General features: G+C 38.3%; 1 protein-coding gene across 2 annotated transcripts in view; it reads left to right on the top strand.

The window, feature by feature from the left end:
* The first annotated feature begins 272 nt into the window (after positions 1–272).
* Positions 273–20,377, top strand: part of LOC137653079 (leucine-rich repeats and immunoglobulin-like domains protein 1) — a 116,916-nt gene continuing 96,811 nt past the window's right edge. For both annotated transcript variants that reach the window (XR_011046378.1, XM_068386475.1), the window contains exons 1-2: positions 273–445; positions 17,619–17,791. Coding sequence is in view for 1 of the 2 variants with exons in the window: in XM_068386475.1 (XP_068242576.1) it covers positions 352–445; positions 17,619–17,791 (267 nt within the window). In the remaining variant the exon portion in view is untranslated. The remainder of the gene's footprint in view (positions 446–17,618; positions 17,792–20,377) is intronic.

The following is a 20,377-nucleotide window of genomic DNA, read 5'->3' on the forward strand; positions in this document are numbered from 1 at the left end:
TCAGCTGATCCCATCTCTAGTCGTCAGTTTTGGCTTGATGGGTAATAAGACGTTGGTATTCTTAAAATACATGTTTGATGTATAAATGACTACATTGCTCTGTTTGCTCTGTGACAGCTGACTCCCAAGTGTATTTTTCTTTTATGCTGCAATTATTCCATTTGTTAATCAATGTTGCATCCTTTACCTTTCCTTTATGAAGGCAATACTGAAGGCAATACTGCTAAAGCTTTAGAAACTAAAAGAAACTATTTTTTTTTCCTCACAGATCTCACCATAGAAGAAGCTAGTAGAAACTTGAGTCATCACAGTCGACCATTTACTCCATATTGTCCATCACTTGAGGGCCTAATGGACATTCCTTTGATATCACATTACCTGGTGTTACACCTCTCCATACTCATCGCCGTATGTCTTCAGGACCACCGGGTTCTTGGATATCCTGGTAAGGCATAGTAATAAATTCTTCAATCACAAATTCGGACAACAAAGATGTCCACTAAGAAGGGATAAACAGTCAGCACATAGATAATTTAAATAATATTGGTATCAAGAGCAATTAGTTTCCCTGGACCACAACTTCTGTAAATATCAATTGCACATCCGCATCTGGTGCAAATAACCTCAGAAAACTGCACATGACCATTTTTGGCACTTTATGCTTTCAGAATGTGAAAAAAAAACAGAGTAATATATCTGATTAATGTCACATGAGTGAATCTGAATCTTGTATGAATTTAGAAATATATAGCTTACCTACCATCACCTTTATACTGCTTAACAATTACTTTTTGAGGTTGACACAGCTAGGATATGGTACCTTTTGATAAATGATCCAACTAGTTTGCCTTTACTTTTCAAAAGCATAATATATGTTAAAAGAGAGCCATATACATGTTTACGAGTTTTTGAGAGCTTTAGTCTGGGGTAATTTCTGGCTTTAAACATCTGACTGGTAAACTGTCCAGGCAATCCCTCTAATTAAAAAAAAAATATATATAAAAAAACTGTAAAATCAATAGTTTCATGCATGGGGGTCCACCATTAGTTTTGTGACGGGCCGAGAGAGGAGTTGTGAACTCAAAGGCAGATTGGAAACGACTCAGTTCACAACTCCTCTCTCGGCCCAATGACCCCGGAGTGACACGAACACCCAGCCTTCTGATTGGGCCGAGAGAGTAGTTGTGAACACAGTCGTTTCCAATCTGCCTTTGTGTTCACAACTCCTCTCTCGGCCCGTCACAGTTTCATTTTGTGATCATCTATCATACACAAGGGTCGGTGTTCACGTTTATTGAATGCACTAGCCCTGTAGTCGTCCAGTCAGAAGTGCTGAGGTATAGGGTCGTGGCTGTGGTGTGGACCGTGTGGCTGGATGCAAAGAACAAATCTCGCACACTTCAATCTTGATAGCAAATAGTCTGTAAGATAAACGTTTTACCTTTGTAATCCTACAACTGAACTCTTCCCCGTTTGAGTATTCAAAACTAACTTTAAAAATATATTTCTTAATGCTTAAACAAAAAAATTTGAACACAGCAAAACGACAACTTATCACTACCAGACTGAAAACTAACATATAAGAAATTATATGCAGTATATAAATATATATATATATATATATATATATATATATATATATATATATATATATATATATATATATATATATATATATATATATACATTATATATATATATATATATATATATATATATATATATATATATATATATGTATGTATGTACATATATATATATATATGTATATATATATATATATATATATATATATATATATATATATATATATATATATATATATATATATATATATATACACCTGGGGTACGACTGTGAGCTCGGGTGAGTGAGAGAGAAGTAACTTCGACACCTAGCAAACTCTCGGTCTGATAAGCTAGAGCGCTAATGGCATGAGCAATCTTGGTGAATGAGTGGAAACTAGTCACTGTGACTTGCCCCGGTAAAAATATTGCAGTAAGAGCACACCTACTCAAACTGGGTATTGCCGTTTTCTCCTTGCAAGGAGGTCGGGAATATACCAAATATGAAACATATTTCAGGCTACACATGAGAAAAGGGTATTACATGCAGTTGGAAGTAGGCCAACTTGCAGAGTCGACCAGATGCTGTATCCTACGAGAAGGAAAGATAAAAGAAGAAAAGAACAGTCATTCTTTACATTCATCCCAGACTAACACTGGGTAACGACTGCCCTCGACTGTCTGCTACTTGCCCTGTAAGGGAGCTGCCATAGCTATCATCACTTGTTATGCCATTACCACAGGACCTATGGAGATGATATCCAGGGTCATTTTGGTTATGTCTGTGCCACAGAGAAGTTTCCTATGAATATTAGGGGTGCGCTTATGCCCTTAACAAAGAGAGTTCTGGGTCTGCGTTCGTGATGAGAAGAGTCAGAGTGCCTGGCCCAGACGATGGCCTGGTAAATCCCTGTTGAAAACCTCTATTAGGGATTCTCCTCTTAACCCTGCCAGAGGTTACAGACAGGTGTTTGATGAGCGGATGAGCTCCAATTGTTTACCTGAGAACATGCCCCAATGCTCGTGAACCAATGAAAAACACGATGTGTGCATCACCTGCCACGTAAAGGAGATATCCCCTTCAGAGTGGCGTAAAATTAGGGTCCGCTCTTGGATTTTGAGCCTTGGCAATGCACTCAGGGACGAAGTCATGTGTAACTTATCCCCTATCTCTCTGACTGGGCTAGGTCAAGGAATAGACCATGTCCCTTGCGGAATCTCCTAGCAGAAGTCTAAACTAGCAGGAAAAACCAACTTAACTGACAAGCGGTGAAAAGCACTCCTTTTCGAGAGCATGGAACAGAACAGGAACTACGTCCCAAGGAGGTGGTTGGGCTTCCAACAGTTTCTATGAGGGGACACAATTCCGTTGAGCGGAATATTAATAACTCTGTTCATTCTAAGGACAAAGCTCAAGACCGTACATTAGTTTATCATGGCCGGGACTGAGCCGGGTCTTTCCTCCCCAAAGAATAAAAAGAACAAAGGTGTTCTAAAGAAAGCAATATTGAGCAGTGCGAGGCTTCTTTCCATGACATGAATGTTAGAGGATAGACTACTTTTTGCTGCTGCCTGTGAGAAGCTTCTCTGAGAGATATTGTGGATAACCTCCAGGAAAGAAGTCGTAGGAACTCTATTGATTGTGGTCAATCTCTATGTAAGATTGTGTAAGATATTCGAGAAAGGAATGAGAGCTTTTCCTAATATCTCTGGATAGAAGGTCTGGGTACTATTCTGCTGGTGGCCACTGCAGAGTTATCAAGGCCATAGACTGATTTCTGGATGCCTTCATATCAATAATAAGTCTAGTCATCAGACAGAAGGGGAGAAACGCATGGACGTCCCAGTTGTCCCATGGATATCGGAGGTCCTCTAGTAGAGGTCCCTTGTTATTCGTACAAGCTAACAGTACTCCGGTAACTCCCAGGCACAAGACGTCTTACACCAACTTCTCGTCCGCAACTCCCCCCTGGGTCAGGAATATGATGGCTAACTGAGGTAGAAAAAGCTACCATGAAGCCTTGCCTGCAATGATTGGACATAAAAGGGTGATCTAGTTGTCTTACCTCCAACACAAGGAAGATGTCTCTCTATGTCCAGTAGAGTGTCTAAAGGACTATCTTTGTAGAACTTCAGACTTCAGGGGAGGACAGCTCTTCAAAGGAGAAACCTCTGGATCAAACTTATCCCTAAAACAACTGAGACCGAAGCTCACCTACTTTATTCGCAGAGCAGATCCTGACAGTACACCAGCAGGTCATGATCCGAGGAAAATTGCTTCATCACTGAACTTTTTTCAGTATATGGACTTTGAGTGTCTTCGCTCATATACTGGATGAAAATCATCCTGAGTGTTCTACAAACACTATGCTAAGCAAGTCCATGAACTGAAGCGTTATGTGGTAGCGGCAGGTAGTGTATTAAAACCTGTCGTCTAGTACTGCGATGAACTGGTAATTGATCGGGACTATCAATTAGGGTGAAAAGGTGTTGACACCTCCGGTGTGATACCTTTTCAAAATCTCAGGTGTGGAATTATACAGATAACACTTGTGCCGTGTGTACGTAGTACAGTGTTGATAGTATACAACATTTACAGAAATTATACAGGAAAAATCTAGTAAAATTTTTCTCTTTTAGAGTGGCACTCATCATTTAGTCATTTAGTCATTTATTAGAAATAAATGTCAATTAGAATGTAATTGCATCCTTTCTCGCCCTGTATTTGCACATTAAAGATGCCAGAGTTCTTTTACTTATTCATTTAAGTAAGCCTCATATCCTTGTATGCTTACAATCAATGGATATAGTTGACACTGATATTGTTCCGACAATATATACAGACCGTGAGACCGATTGTATATCTGGTGGATACTTGTGTTTGTTCATACAATATATGCTAACCTAGAGGCCCATTTTCTACTGTCTAGTATGACTCTTCCCTTTAGGGGGCAGGAAGCACTAACATTGTCAATGATTAGTGGTAATGACGGATAATGGTAACGTCATTTGTCTCAATGGTCCAGTTGACCATAGAAAAATTGTCCCAAGGTTAAGGCACCGATGAAAACCACAGATACAATACTTTCTAGTAATTCTCTGGTAAACTTCCATCAGGACAACATGGCTTTCGCTCAAAAATCTATTTTTGTGTGAGATAGCCATGTCGTCCTGATGGACCCACCCTCCTTTTCTATAGAAAAAGCCTTCACAGAATACCTCCCGAAACTAATATATCTGTAGCACCATGCTCCATGCTACAAGGAATGACCGCCATCTTGATACTCAATAGTAGTAAGGGAAATAGGGTAACCTTGATAACGGCTCCCCTTCCAAAATTGCCACTCTTCCCCCTCGAAGTGAAAATGCTATTCGGGGTGAAGATCGCTATGTGTCGTATCAAGATATAAGTCCCCTGATTTATGCGATATCCTTAAGAGAATGTTCTGGAGACCTAAAGGTAAATTCTCTGGGAATATCCTTGGAAGCTACGATTAGGAACCTTCCATCAGGACGACATGGCTATCTCACCCAAAAATAGATTTTTCGCTTCGCTCAAAATCCGTTATATATACCTGTATGTATATATATATATATATATATATATATATATATATATATATATATATATATATATATATATATATATATATATGTATGTATGTATGTATGTATATATACGTATATATATACACAGATACATAGATAGATATATGTGTGATGCCTCGTTTAGTTAATTTTGAGTTGAAGCTTGTCAGGATAATTTTTTTTTCATCAAAGTTATCAAAGTAAAATAATTTGATCACAAATCTTAGTTATAATCTTATGGGTTTATTCATGGTAACTGTCACTGAAAATTCGGGTATGAAAAGCACCGTGGAGTTTTGTAATTTACTGAATTTCTGCGGAATCAAGTTTACACTGAATGCCATCAAAATATCATAATGAAATTTGAATTGGTGAGAATAAATCTGGAGACTTCTCTAGATGTCTTTCTTGATGGATAGACATATGGTTTGCCATTTTGGTTGTTAGGAGCTTGAGGTGTAGTAGACAGGATATCAGTCGATCACCTCAGGCCTCTCGTGCTCGAGGACAGTAAGTTCAGCCATGGAGCTATGTGAGACAGGTGTAGCTGTAGGAGTGTAAGATAAAGGCTGGCTCCTCTAGGTCTGCACATCCTAACTTCTTAGAAAGGCTGGCTGGACAGGACATAGAGCAATTGTTCTCTTTCCCTTTCTTTTATATGATGGATGATAGGGCGTGTTTTCAACATGGCAGCTTACCTTGATCATGTGATTTAGCTTCCAGCGAACTTGTGTCACAAAAAAAGAATTCTGAGGTTTATTGGGCATGCATCAGTGTTACCATTTTCACGACTTTGTACCGCTCATGTATTACACACTCTCGTCATTTGTAACAGTATTTCTTATTTGTTGTATATTGTTGTTATCGCTCTCCCCTTTAACTGATAACCTGTCTATTCATGTACCTTTCTGCACAATTGTGTTTGAAATTTTCTGCCATTTTTCACTGGAACTGATTGTATAAATACCCCAGCTCTGACCAAATACAGTTCAGTTGCTTTCACGAGACTCTCTCAGTTACAACCTAATTGCTCGTTGGTACATTGGTGACCACTGGGGTATTCAGCCACCTCCCGTACCTTACTCTTTAATGATGCTGCCCTCAGACACTGACTCTGCTATCAACTCCACCCCCCTAAAACTACTGTCCTTCGCCAGCGGAGAAGTGTTCACCTGGTTCCAACGTGATGAAGTCCAGTTTTGCATAAAAGACGTAACTCAGTCAAGCACTAAAGCATATTATGTTCTTGCGACCATTCCCGGGGATACTTTCCCGGCAATCTCTGATTGGGTGTGCAAACAAGGGGACACCCCCATAATGTACAAAAACCTCATATCATACCTGCTGGAACAGTACTAACCATCACCGCTGCCCGCATAGCAAAAATTTTTCAGCTCTCTCAACAACCATTATGGGACCAAAAGGCTTTGCTCGCCCTTAGGGAAATGACCAGTATTGCTTGCCTGCAACTTGCTGCTGACGGCTCTCCTCGTGAAGTGAATCTACTTTGTGGACTTTGGGAAAGGCGCTTACCCAGAACTGTGCTTGCTACCATCCCCGATGTTGATAGTTTGCCCATGAAGGACCTGATGACCAAAGACGACTCCCTTATGGACTGCTACTTCACCCCCTTCCAGACCTCCATCTACATCTCCACTCCTGAAGAAGTGGACAACTATTCAACCTCGTCTGAAGTTGACGTGAATACGGTAGGACATGGACGCCCACCCCATGATGTGCCGCAGCGGTGACAAAGCCGCTCACCACCCACATATACTACTTCTTACTTAGACCCTAACCACTGACCTTTCCAGCCACTTAGCGATGCCCATCGGCCGCAGTTATTCTATTACCACTCCAAATTCGGGGGAGCTGCGAAAAAATGTGCGAATGGTTGTCAGTGGCCATAAAGCATGTAAGTAGGCCATCGCTAGTGGCGTAGCCCTCACCTGTCACTAATCTTTTCTTTTTACATGATGTAGGTACGGGCATGCGGTTATTGGTAGACACGGGTGCTTACCATTTTCTTCTGCCAAAACCACTCTCCAGGACGCGACATAGTGTGTCTAAATCTGCCAACATCCACCTGGTAGCTCCCAACGGATCTGCGATACTCACCAACGGTTTTGAAACCCTCAAATTATCGTTAGAAAGTGCCAAATATATTTGGAAGCTTCTCGTTACTGACATCACATTGCCAATCCTCAATGCAGACTTCCTCTCACATTTCCACCTACTGGTTAACGTAGCTTACTGACGTTTAGTCAACAAGGATTCGTACTCCTCAATGCCTCTCCAACCCGCCCCCTCCTGCCTTGCTCTCCACTTCAGCGCACCCATGGATGCATACAACCACTTCCTTACATCTTACCTGGAAGTTTTCCGTCCATAACTTCGTTCAATGCCCACGGTTCCCGCAAAACAAGGTATTTATCACCATATCAAGATGAAAGGCCCTCCAGGTGTTTGCCAGTTTCAGATGTCTGGCATCGTATCGTTTGGCCTCTGCTAAACAAACGTTCGCTGAAATGGAAGATATGGGCCTTTGCCAAAAGGCCTCAAGCCTATGGTCGTCACCTTTATACAATGTCCTGAAGAAAGATGGCTCTCTACATCAATGTGGGTTTTACAGTTGATTGAACATGCAGACAGAACCTGATCACTACCCCCTCCCAAACATCGCCAACGTGACTTCCTACTTGCACAAAGCGAAGGTTTTCTCCACGCTTGACCTCCTGAAGGGGTATTATCAGATGCCCATGGACCTAGAAGACATCCCCAAGACCATCATTACCACCCCCTTTGGTACATACACTTTCAACTACTCCTCTTTTGGCCTTCATAATTCTGGGGCTACTTTTCAACGCCCCATGGATGGCATCTCAGGGGACCTCCCCTTCTGTGCATGTTACGTGGACGACATATTTGTTTTCTCTTCCTCCAAAGAGGAACACCTCCGTCATCTACACATGGTGCTTAACCCCATATAACAGAACGGCCTTGTAGTCAGTATGACAAGTGTACCTTTGGCCCAACGAAGTATCGTTTTTAGGGCACCACATCACGCATGAAGGAGTCCACCCCTTCCCGAGAAGGTAGCAGCTATTCATAAGTTCCCCACGCCCTCAACCATCAAAGCATTGCAAGAATTCTTGGCCATGATCAACTATTATCACCATTTCCTACCAGCCATTGCCGCTACTCTTGACTCCCTCAAGGGCAAGCCAAAAGAAATAAAGTGGGGTCCCCTTCAATAAGCGGCCTTCTGCAATGCAAAGAATGCCTTATCAACCGCCCATTCCTGTGCCACATGAACCTCTCCTTTTCTCCAATGATGCCAGTGACATCAATGTTACGGCAGTCCTCGAGCATGTGGCCAATGGCTTGCCCTGCTCATTGGCTTCTTCAGCAGAAAACTGTCCAAGGCGGAGTCTATCTACTTTACCTTTAACCGTGAATAGCTGGTGTTGCATTGGGCTGTCAGTCCTTTTCGTCACTTCTTGGAAAGTACATCATTTGCATGGACCACATGTCTCTTGTGCATGCCTTCTTTCGACAGTCCAACGCCTGTTCCACCGTCAAGGTTGAGATCTCTCCACCGTGGCTGAATCCTGTTGTCAATACCCTGTCAAGATGCACATTGGCAACCATTCACCTGGGATTGGATTACATTGCCTTAGTAGAAGCCCAACGAAAAGATCCAGACAACCAAACATGTAGGACATCTTGCACATCCCTCCGTAAGGAGTACGTCCCTCTCAACGACTCAAACGCCACCCTCCTCTGTGACGTCAGTACTGGTAGACCTAGATCGTGGATACCTTCTCCCATGCGCCGACAGATCTTTGATTCCTCTCATGGCTTTTCACATCCCTCTCACCGTTCTACTGTACAGCTAGTAAAGTCAAAGTTCATTTGTCATGTCATTACCACCCCCTTCATGCCAAACCTCAAAAGTAATTCGACACACGGATTCAGGAGTGGGCACCTTTCATGAACCTTAGCAGTGCTTTGCCCACATTCACATCAGTGTTGGAGGTCCCCTATCCACATCACAAGGACATTGTTACCTGTTTACCGTCATCGAACGCTCCACTCGTTGGCCTGAAGACATTCCCATGGAAAATGCAATGTCTGCCTTATGTACATCTCCCTTGCTCTCAGGATGGATAGTGGGATTTGATATCCTTAATTATATTGCATCCAATAAGGGTACCACTTTCACCTCTCAATTGTAGATATCATTGGCTAATCTCCTGGGTATCACCCTTCATCAAACAACAGCAAAAATCCAGCTGCCAACGGTATGGTTGAACGTTTTCACCGTACCCTCAAAGTAGCTTTGATGTCCCTCTGCAAGAATTCCAACTGGTTTACCCAGTTTCCTTGGGTCCTCCTGGGACTAAGGACCACTCATAAAAATGCCCTGGATGCCTTGGCAGCTGAAATGGTGCATGGTCATCCCTGCCAATTTTTTTTCCATCTACAACCTCCTCCGACAATCTCCAGCGCCTATGTCACGTTGTGGGAAGCACCTAGTTAAGTAACACATATTGACAGATCTGCACTCATCAACGCATGTTTTCCTGCGCAGCAACACCAAGAAAGCCCCCGTTAATGCCCCCTTACACTGGCCCTTCCCTCATGATCCGGCGTACTCCGAAAGCATTCCTCTTAAGCATGCCTACCAAAGACTGGGTATCTATTGATCGACTAAAACCTGCATTTCACCTGCCAGATGACCCGCCTACAGTACGCCTTTCAAGAGCTGGGAACCCTATTTCACATGTTTCTTTTTTATTGGGGGGAGCCATGTACTGCTTGTGTATCACAAACGTTCGTGTATAGTAGCAGTATTTTTTATTTTTTTGTATATTGTTATTATAACTTTCCCCTCTCACTGATAACATATCTATCCGTGTATTTTCCTGCACCATTGATTTTGAATTTTTATGCAGTTCTTGACTTGAACGGGTTGTATAAATACTCGACCTCCGACCAAATACTGTTCAGTTGCATTCACAGGTCTCCTAGTTACAACCTAGCTGCTCGTCGGCACAACTTGTTTTGTCTCGCGATGTTTTCACTTTTTTTTTCCTGCCGACACCTCCAGCTCTTTGTTAATGAGAAGTGGGGTATTTATGGAAACCAAATGCTGGATTACAAAGTTAAAAACAATATCCTACAGCTTAGTTCGCCTATCGCTTTTATGTGCATCTCTCCTTTTAAACTCGTTACATGTTCACGAAATCAATATAGCTCATTTATCTTCCTCTTAAATAATGAATTAAATCTATGAAATAACTCATTGATTATATATATATATATATATATATATTTATATATATATATATATATATATGCATGTATATGTATACACACACACATATATACATATATATATATATATATATATGTATGTATATATATGTATATATATATATTTCCTGTCTTGCTGAACGCACGCTACTCACCAAGTACAATATCCTTAAAACTCCCTAAACTGCCATGTGGTAGTTAGGAAAGGGGGAGTGGTGGAAAGTGTTGAATGACAGTGAGTGTACAGTATACACATACCTGTATGTGTGTGAATGTGTGTAAACGTTATATATATATATATATATATACATATACATATATATATATATATTTATATATATAAATATCAACACAACATAGAATAGAAATAAATTTCTACCTCATATTTGAGATGGAACGCTGGCCCTTTCTAATGAAAGGCCAGGTCGAAATCGACCATGGCCTATCGTGGCATGGTTGGTTTCGACCTGGCCTTCCATTAGAAGGGGCCAGTGTTCCATCCCAAGTATGAGGTAGAAATATATATATATAATATATATATATATCACATTATACTTTCATGTAGATTTTATTTCAAACTTTATCGTTACGATATTAGAATATAAAACATTAGTCAAGTTATTGTTTATTTATATTTATCAATATACAACCCGATGTTAGTCAAAATGTCAAAAAAATATATTATAATTTTAGTCACCTTAGAAAATGGCAGCAAATTATCTCTGATTTCGATATTAACTAGGTGAATGGGCAATTTACATATTACCTGAAAATTTTGGGCACTTTAAAAACTGTCTATACAAATATTTAGGTAGCACACACACACACACACACACACATATATATATATATATATATACACATATATATATATGGATATAAATTTCTATATATATATACATATATACATATATATATGTGTATAAATTTCTATATATATACATATATATATATATATATATATGTATGTATATATATATATATATATATGTGTGTGTGTGTATATAAACGTCTATATATATATATATATATATAGATTATGAATAATAATATTTAGATTTTATTTATTCACCTAACATATCAAAATAGAAGCTTGGTAAATTTTTTACATATTTTACGAGAAATTGTTTATGGGACGTTTATTTACATTGATCATCATGCCAGCCACTGCCCAGCCTTTCATCTTGAAGATGTTGGCAGTCTACTCGTAGTGCTATCTATTAGCCGATAGGGGTCTCGCCGGAGCCGTAAGATATACAGTATATAGAGAGTCTGGTCAACTCATTTTATGACGCCATCTTGCTTCTGTCGCTCTCCGTTAAAATATAGCGCTCAACGCTCCTTTGACCTTTGAGATAGGTTTCCAACATTTACTAGTTACTTGTTTTCATTGCGGTAATCCTCATGATCATACTCATGATATCTAATTGACTTCATTTTAAATGTGACACGTTTTTTTTTTACGAATATGCTCTGGTTTTTTAGTATAAATGTGGAAATGCTCAGTAAAAAAAGCTGTTTATTCTTTATGGTTACCAAAAGTATCGTATTCCTAATAAATAGTTCTTCCCAAAACAATAGAGAGAGAGAGAGAGAGAGAGAGAGAGAGAGAGAGAGAGGAGAGAGAGAGAGAGAGAGAGAGGAGAGAGAGAGAGAGAGAGAGGAAGGGGGCGGGTTGGAAATAAATAGAGATCCTCAGTGAAATCGGATCACCAGTATATCACACAGCCAATAAGTGTGTGTGAGAGAGAGAGAGAGGGGGGGGGGGTTGGAAATAAAAAGAGAACCTCAATGAAATCGGATCACCAGTAAATCACACAGCCAATAAGAGAGAGAGAGAGAGAGAGAGAGAGAGAGAGAGAGAGAGAGAGAGGGGGGGGGGGGGTTGGAAATAAAAAGAGAACCTCAATGAAATCGGATCACCAGTAAATCACACAGCCAATAAGAGAGAGAGAGAGAGAGAGAGAGAGAGAGAGAGAGAGAGTGAGTTATGGTCAGTGATTAGAGGAATTATAACTACATTCAGCTTTTGCATATCATATCCTTCAACTCTACAATTATCGCTTGGAAATATGCTAAGCTTTCTTATCAAGATTTCACTTGTATCCTCTGATTTGAAGAGAACTTCTCTAGAGGACTGCTAAAGTGAGACTTGCTACTAAACAAGAACAGATTACTATACAGTTGTAACCATTCTACTTGGTCATCATCATAATAACCACCAAATAATTATTAGTCATTCTATATCAGTGTCAAGAAGATTTTCTAGAAATACAATGGCAAACTATCAATAAAAAGATTTCGACTGCAGAAGATCTGGAATATAACTTCATATGTATTATTACCATGGAGCTAGATATTGCAGAAGTTGGAAAACAAAAGGAGAAAACGTGAAATATTGCAGAATGTGGACAACAAAAGGAGAAAACGTGAAATATTGCAGAATGTCGACAACACGCAGAAAACGTAAAATATTACTGAATACAGTATGTACAACAAAAGGAGAAAACGTGAAATATTGCTGTATGTGGATAACCAAGGGAAAAAACTAAAATATTGCAGAATGTGGACAACAAAGGAAGGAAATGTGAAATAATGCAGAATAGGAACAAAGTGAGAAAACGTGAATTATTGCAGAATGTATACAACAAAAGAAGAAAACGTGAAATATTGCAGAATGTTTTAAAGTAACTGAGAAAACGTCAAATATTGCAGAAATTGTACAACAAATTGAGAAAACGTGAAATATTACAGAATGTGTACAACAAACGGAGAAAACGTGAAATAAATATTGCAGAATGGTGGACAACAATGGGAGAAAACATGAAATATTGCAGACTGTACTTAGAAAACGTGAAATATTGTAGAATATGGACAACAAATTGAGAAAACGTGAAATATTACAGAATGTGTACAACAAACGGAGAAAACGTGAAATAAATATTGCAGAATGGTGGACAACGAAGGGAGAAAACATGAAATATTACAGACTGTACTTAGAAAACGTGAAATATTGCAGAATATAGACAACGAAAGGAGAAAACCTGAAATATTGCAGAATATGTGCAACAAACGAAGAAAACGTGAAATAAATATTGCAAAATGTGGACAATGAAAAGAGAAAACGTGAAATATTGCAGACTGTGGACAACAAAGGAAGAAAACTTGAAATAATGAAGAATGTGGACAACAAACTGAGAAAACGTGAAATAAATATTGCAGAATGTGGACAACAACGGCAGAATATGTACAACAAACGGAAAAAACCTGAAATGAATATTGCAGAATGTGGATAACAAAGGGAGAAAACGGGAAATATTGCAGACTGTGGACAACAAAGTGAGAAAACGTGAAATATTACAGAATATACTGAGAAAACGTGAAATAAATATTGCAGAATGTGGACTACAAAGGGAGAAAACGTGAAATATTGCAGAATGTACTGAGAAAACGTGAAATATGGCAGAATGTGGACAACAATGGGAGAAAACGTGAAATGTTGCAGAATGTACTAAGAAAACGTGAAATATGGCAGAATGTGGACAAAAAAGGGAGAAAACGTGAAATAAGGGAGAAAACGTGAAATATTGCAGAATGTGTACAACAAAGAGAGAAAATGTGAAATCTTGTAGAATATGGACAACAAAGGGAGAAAACATGAAATATTACAGAATGTGAAAAAAAAATGGAAAACATGAAATATTGCAGAATGTGGACAACCAAGATAAAAAACGCGAAAAATTGCAGGATTTGGACAACAAAGGGAGAAAACTTGAAATAATGCAGAATATGAACAAAGGGAGAAAACGTGAAATATTGCAGAATGTGGACAACAATGGGAGAAAACGTGAAATATTGCAGAATGTGGACAACAATGGGAGAAAACGTGAAATATTGCAGAATGTGGACAACAATGGGAGAAAACGTGAAATATTGCAGAATGTGGACAACAATGGGAGAAAATGTGAAATATTGCAGAATGTGGACAACAATGGGAGAAAACGTGAAATATTGCAGAATGTGGACGACAATGGGAGAAAACGTGAAATATTGGTGAATGTGGACAACAAAGGGAAAAAAACATGAAATAATGCAGAATATGGACGATAAAGGGAGTCGTCCAAAGATCCATATAATGTAGTTTCTAATGCTATTCTATCGAGCTGCACACGGTTCCTGGACGGTGTCGGGGAAAGTGCTGTTTATGGTGAAGCTAAATATGCTCTGGTAGAGCAGAATGGAGAGCAGAATGAAGTCTGCTATATAAAAATGTGATGCAGAATTTACAAATAAAATAAATGTACAAGGGCAAAGAAGCGTCACAAATAAGCAATCACTCAGGGAAATTTAGCCAAGTTGCTGAAATGGAAAGGCCAACCATTATTTCTATCCACACCATTAGATCTACATCCTTCATACCGGGCATTGATGGCCAACTCATATATTGTCAAGCAAAGTGGGAATTCTCTATGGCAAGTGGATTATACTGAACTGCTTGGTGAGCAATATACTTTGTCTTTAAATATTTTTTATCACAAGACGTGCATGATGACCGAGTGGCAGAAGCATATCCGTAACAGGGTTTTGAACGCAGGGTCTATATCTGCTCTCCAGATACAGATGTGATGATCCTTGCTTTTCATTACAAGTCTGTCTTGGGCAACCAGGAGACAATAGATGCACAATACTTTTGTTGCCAAATGAACGTTTCTTTGGAGAAAATCGTTTGTCAGCTCTTCTCTGGTTCCATAGCCTGAGTGGTTGTGATACAACTGGGCATATATTTAGGGAAGAGTAAAGCTTGCCGCACACTGAGCCAGAACAGAACCGCCGCCGAAGCTTCAGAAAAAATATCTTTCAAAGAATACTGCGTCGGGTTGCGTTCTGTTCTGGCCCAGTGTGCGCAGTCAGGTAAGAATTCATGCTTTCGATTTCTATCGGACGTTTCGGTTCTGTTCGGCGCGCGTCCGTTCGGGCTCAGTGTGCAGCAAGCTTTAGACGTCTTGGTGGAACATCTTCATGGGATGTAATGAAGATATGCTAATGCAGTTCGTGGGCTTGGAACACGAGAACAACCATCACCTCGTGTATTTCTTCATTGCAAAGAGATAATATGCCCTTACTATCCCCGAAAAATTGTTTGATGGCTAATGCTGCTGAACTCAGATAGTATCATTTTCAAGGCCTCAAATTCCAACAAGGTACATAATAACTTCCTCCTACCCAAGGGTCAATCCAAGAGCATAAATGTTGGGCACACTATCAATGTAGTATGTGGAGGCAAACACTGGAACTTTCTTCTGATGTGAATTCTCCTAAAGAACTTGGATGGTCCATCAGTGAGTCATTTGGGCAAATTCATACCCACTCTCAGAAGTATACCGCTTGCTCTAGAGCAGTGTTTCCCAACCCTGGGGTAAATTACCCCATTGGGGTAATGGACCCGTATTTTTGGGGTAATCAAGATGTTCTGAAATTGAGTTATTCACATTCCCATAATTATTGCCATAATTCATACACAAAATCTGCAATAATTATTTTATAGGAAAACTCAATAATTTTAACATGATCCAAACAGTTCATCAGGTGGCTGCAAAAAAACATCCGATGTTACTGTTCAATGGGGTAATTGATTAGTTGGAAATAAAATTTTTGGGTAATCATTTAAAAAAGGTTGGGAAACAATGCTCTAGAGTCTCTGTTACAATTAGTGAGGTACAAATACATGAAAAGTAAATGCAGTGGCCGAGGTTCAGTCATAAGAACAGCATGCCATTCACGGAACTGCAGTTGTGATCCGAATACTTGTAAAATCCTCGCCGTTGCAGCAGATAGTGATGATTCGAATCTTGAGTGAATATGACTTGGAAACATCATGTGGATAATTTGAAAAGCTCTACTTCAAGAGAGAGAGAGAGAGAGACACTGAATATAGATAACCGTCTTATGTCAGGTGCAAAATGATTCGCAGATAATTATTCGAATAAATAATTGAAATAAATACATGTTTGTTTTTATAACAATTCTCATACAAGATGATGATTCGTGGAATGTTCTTTATTAGACATGTTAATCGGAATAATGAATCACATAGCAATATATGATATGTGGCAACATAAAATCAAAATAATTTTGCAGCTATTTGGATTTATTTAATTTCAGGTGTATAAAACGTTAGTTTTGATCATACAATAATTTTCTATGAGTTTGATAACATTTGTATGGACACGTTATTAACCTAAATAGGCCATATCTTAACCAAATTACGCCACTTTGAAATTTCAGACGTAGTCATGGCGCCCAACTTTGACTTACATTGGTATGTTAGGAAGATGACGCCAGAAAAAATACCAACATTATTATTATTATTATTATTATTATTATTATTATTATTATTATTATTATTATTTGCTAAGCTGCAACCCTAGTTGGAAAAGCAGAATGCTATAAGCCCAGGGGCTCCAACAGGGAAAACAGCCCAGTAAGGAAAAGAAACAAGGAAAAAAATTAATTGTTTTAAGAACAGCAACAATATTAAAATAAATATTTCTTATATAAACTATAAAAACTTTAACAAAACAAGAGGAGGAGAAACAAGAGAGAACAGTGTGCCCGAGTGTACCCTCAAGCAAGAGAACTCTAACCCAAGGCAGTGAAAGACCATGGTACAGAGGTTATGGCACTACCCAAGACTTGAGAACAATGGTTTGATTTCGGAGTGTCCTTCTCCTAGAAGAGCTGCTTACCATAGCTAAAGAGTCCCTTCTACCCTTACCAAGAGGAAAGTAGCCACTGACCGAATACAGTGCAGTACTTAACCCCTTGTGAGAGAAAAAAAAAAATGTGATCAGGATATCCCATATTCATAAAAAGAAAAATGATATTGACAAGAATCTATAAGAAAATTTCCACGAAAACCAAAAAAAATATTACATTACAGTATGTACTATAGATCTAGTTAAGGGAATGCAAATTGCAACGTTTTCAATAACAACATTACAGGGATCTTTTCCCCGTTTTTTTTCCTCTCTCTCTCTCTCTCTCTCTCTCTCTCTCTCTCTCTCTCTCTCTCTCTCTCTCTCTCTCTCTCTCTCTCTCTCTCTCGTAATATCCATCATATATTTTTCATTCCTTTACTTTTTTCAGACTTTCCGAGTCCTCTCCCGCCAACGACTACGATTGTGAGTCCTGCCGAGGACAAGACCATATTCCCAACCTTGCTCACGTCGTTCACTGTCAAAAATAACACAGAAAAACGGTCTCAAGTCGGAACAACGGTGGTTCTTCATTGTGCTGCTGATAATGTGGGGGAGAACATGGTAAGTATTTACTTGAAACATCATTGCTAGATTTAAAGAGATCGCATCTATGGTTATTGAGTAGAAGATAGAACAAGAATAAGGATAATTAAATATATGTTTAAACACTAACAATGGGCAGAATTTATTATTATTATTATTATTATTATTATTATTATTATTATTATTATTATTATTATTATTATTGAAAGGAGATTAAGAATCCCAATAAGAAAAGCTTGACTCATAGAGCTGGCCCAATTAAATATGGGAAGCAATAATTATGTTAATGTTAAATATATATTATATATATATATATACAGTATATATATATATATATATATATATATATATATATATATATATATATATATATATATATATATATATATATGTATGTATATATGTATATGTATATATATATATATATATATATATATATATATATATATATATATATATATATATATATATGTATATATATATGTATATATATATATATATATATAATATATATATATATATATATATATATGTATATATATATATATATATATATATATATATATATATATATCTATAAGGGTTAAAAATAAATAAACTATGAGGTAAACATTTGGTAAATAGAAATTTAAATGTTATCTCTAAATCCTGTTTCTTAAAAAAGTGACAATCTGAAAAACAGAGAAATTCTTAAAGTCAAAAAAAGGTCAATAATCTTTTATGTTCTTTCTCTTCTTAAAAACTTTACAGTCTCTGAAAATGTCTTTTATGGTTAAATTGCAGCAGGGGTGCCATTCGTACGATAGTTATCGTACATGTACGATTATTTTAGGTCCAGTACGATGTACGATACATACCTTAGGTATATAAATGTGTGTGTTTAATTAAACAATTATACTAAAATATTTTGAAATAAGTCAATCATGTAACTCTTTAATAATTGTATGGAAACTGTGTACGATAATTTTGGTTCAAATACGACAATTTTAAGTCTTATGTACGATAATCCAGTCAAAATAATCTAGCAACCCTGAATTGCAGTCACACTCATTGTCATAGACTCCTTTAAGAAAGGACTGGAACGTCCCCTGCTTCAGACTCAAGTTAAAAACCCCGATCAGGGGACGTTCCAGTCCTTTCTTGAAGGACGATATATGACAATATATATTAAATTCGGACAGCTCTGCAGACTTGCCTCGTATTATAATCAGCTATCTCTCACCATTTATGAGTTACACACAAAAAAAGAGCAAAAATGACCAAAATTCACAAATTTGACCTTGATAAATGACCTTTAGACCTTGAAGATGACCCCATGTGGTGTTGAAAATGTTACTATTGAACTCACCATCCTCAAAAACCCCTATATTGATCCAGAGAACGTGTTTCTAGCCCTTCTAGAAGTCATTTTAGTCCAGACTCAAGTTAATCTTTCAGACTCAAGTTAAAAACCTCAAGCAGGGGACGTTCCAGTCCTTCCTTAAAGGAGTCTATGCTCATTGTACCTAGGTGCTGTTTCATGAGGTGTGTACATGAACTGCCTATGCGTCAGTTTTGTGTGACCTATACGCAATTTTGCTCAAATTACTTCAGTCTTCCTTTCTTTTTGTTCTGAAGATTTCTATTTGAAAAAATTGGTCCTATTTATTTCAAGTTATTACCATCAAATTCATTATTCCTGTGAGCTTGCCATTTTGCAGCTATGGAATGCTGTAAGCGGGTTATATGAACTTTCACGGGTAGTTTAAAGCCCCTATTACACTTATCCGGTTTCCTACGGCACCATCAGTCGCGATGCTTGCATATGGTCAAACCGGAGCGTGTGATTGCAAATCGGTTGTATGAAAGCTCACCCAGGACCGACATGGGTGAGCTTTCATACAACCGATTTGCAATCACACGCTCCGGTTTGACCATATGCAAGCATCGCGACTGATGGCGCCGTAGGAAACCGGATAAGTGTAATAGGGGCTTTAGAGCTCGTTTTGGTAAATCGGTTGATGATTTAGCTACAGCATCAGATTCTCTATCACTCAAAACTCCAACATGGGCAGAAATCCAACATATTTCTGTATTAAATCACCGGAATAGAACCAGTTTGGAGCTCTTTAATTTTCAATACAAATTGATTCTGATGTGTAACCCTTTAGGGTTTCTATGGCACCTCTTGAACTTATGGTTCGGCCTAGCTTCATTTGTTTTAATAATCTCAATTGCTAATATAATGGTTGATATTCGTATGTTAATACTGATGCTTTACGTTTACGGGGTAATGAGGGCTGACTAATTTTGTCTGAGGACACTGCAGCACAGTCAGCGACTATTAGAGATTTAGAGTCATCATTATATATACCAAAATTAGGTCCATTCCTTTGAATATATTCCAAGGCATGTTTATGGTGACTCGGAGTATACAGTAGTTATATTTCTTTCGAAAATAAAAAGATGAGAGCATATTATTGTCTTGTTTATGGTCCAAGGTGGAGGAAAGAGGTGGTTAAATAAGGTTCATTTTAATGTTTCTAGGTTGTAATAGCTCATTTGCTCTAATTGGGAATAGTGGTTAATGATTGTTTATAAACGTATTGCTCTAGTTGAATTTTG

Source organism: Palaemon carinicauda, chromosome 14 (genome assembly GCF_036898095.1).
Source record: "Palaemon carinicauda isolate YSFRI2023 chromosome 14, ASM3689809v2, whole genome shotgun sequence".
In the NCBI taxonomy this organism is placed as follows: Eukaryota; Metazoa; Arthropoda; class Malacostraca; order Decapoda; family Palaemonidae; genus Palaemon; species Palaemon carinicauda.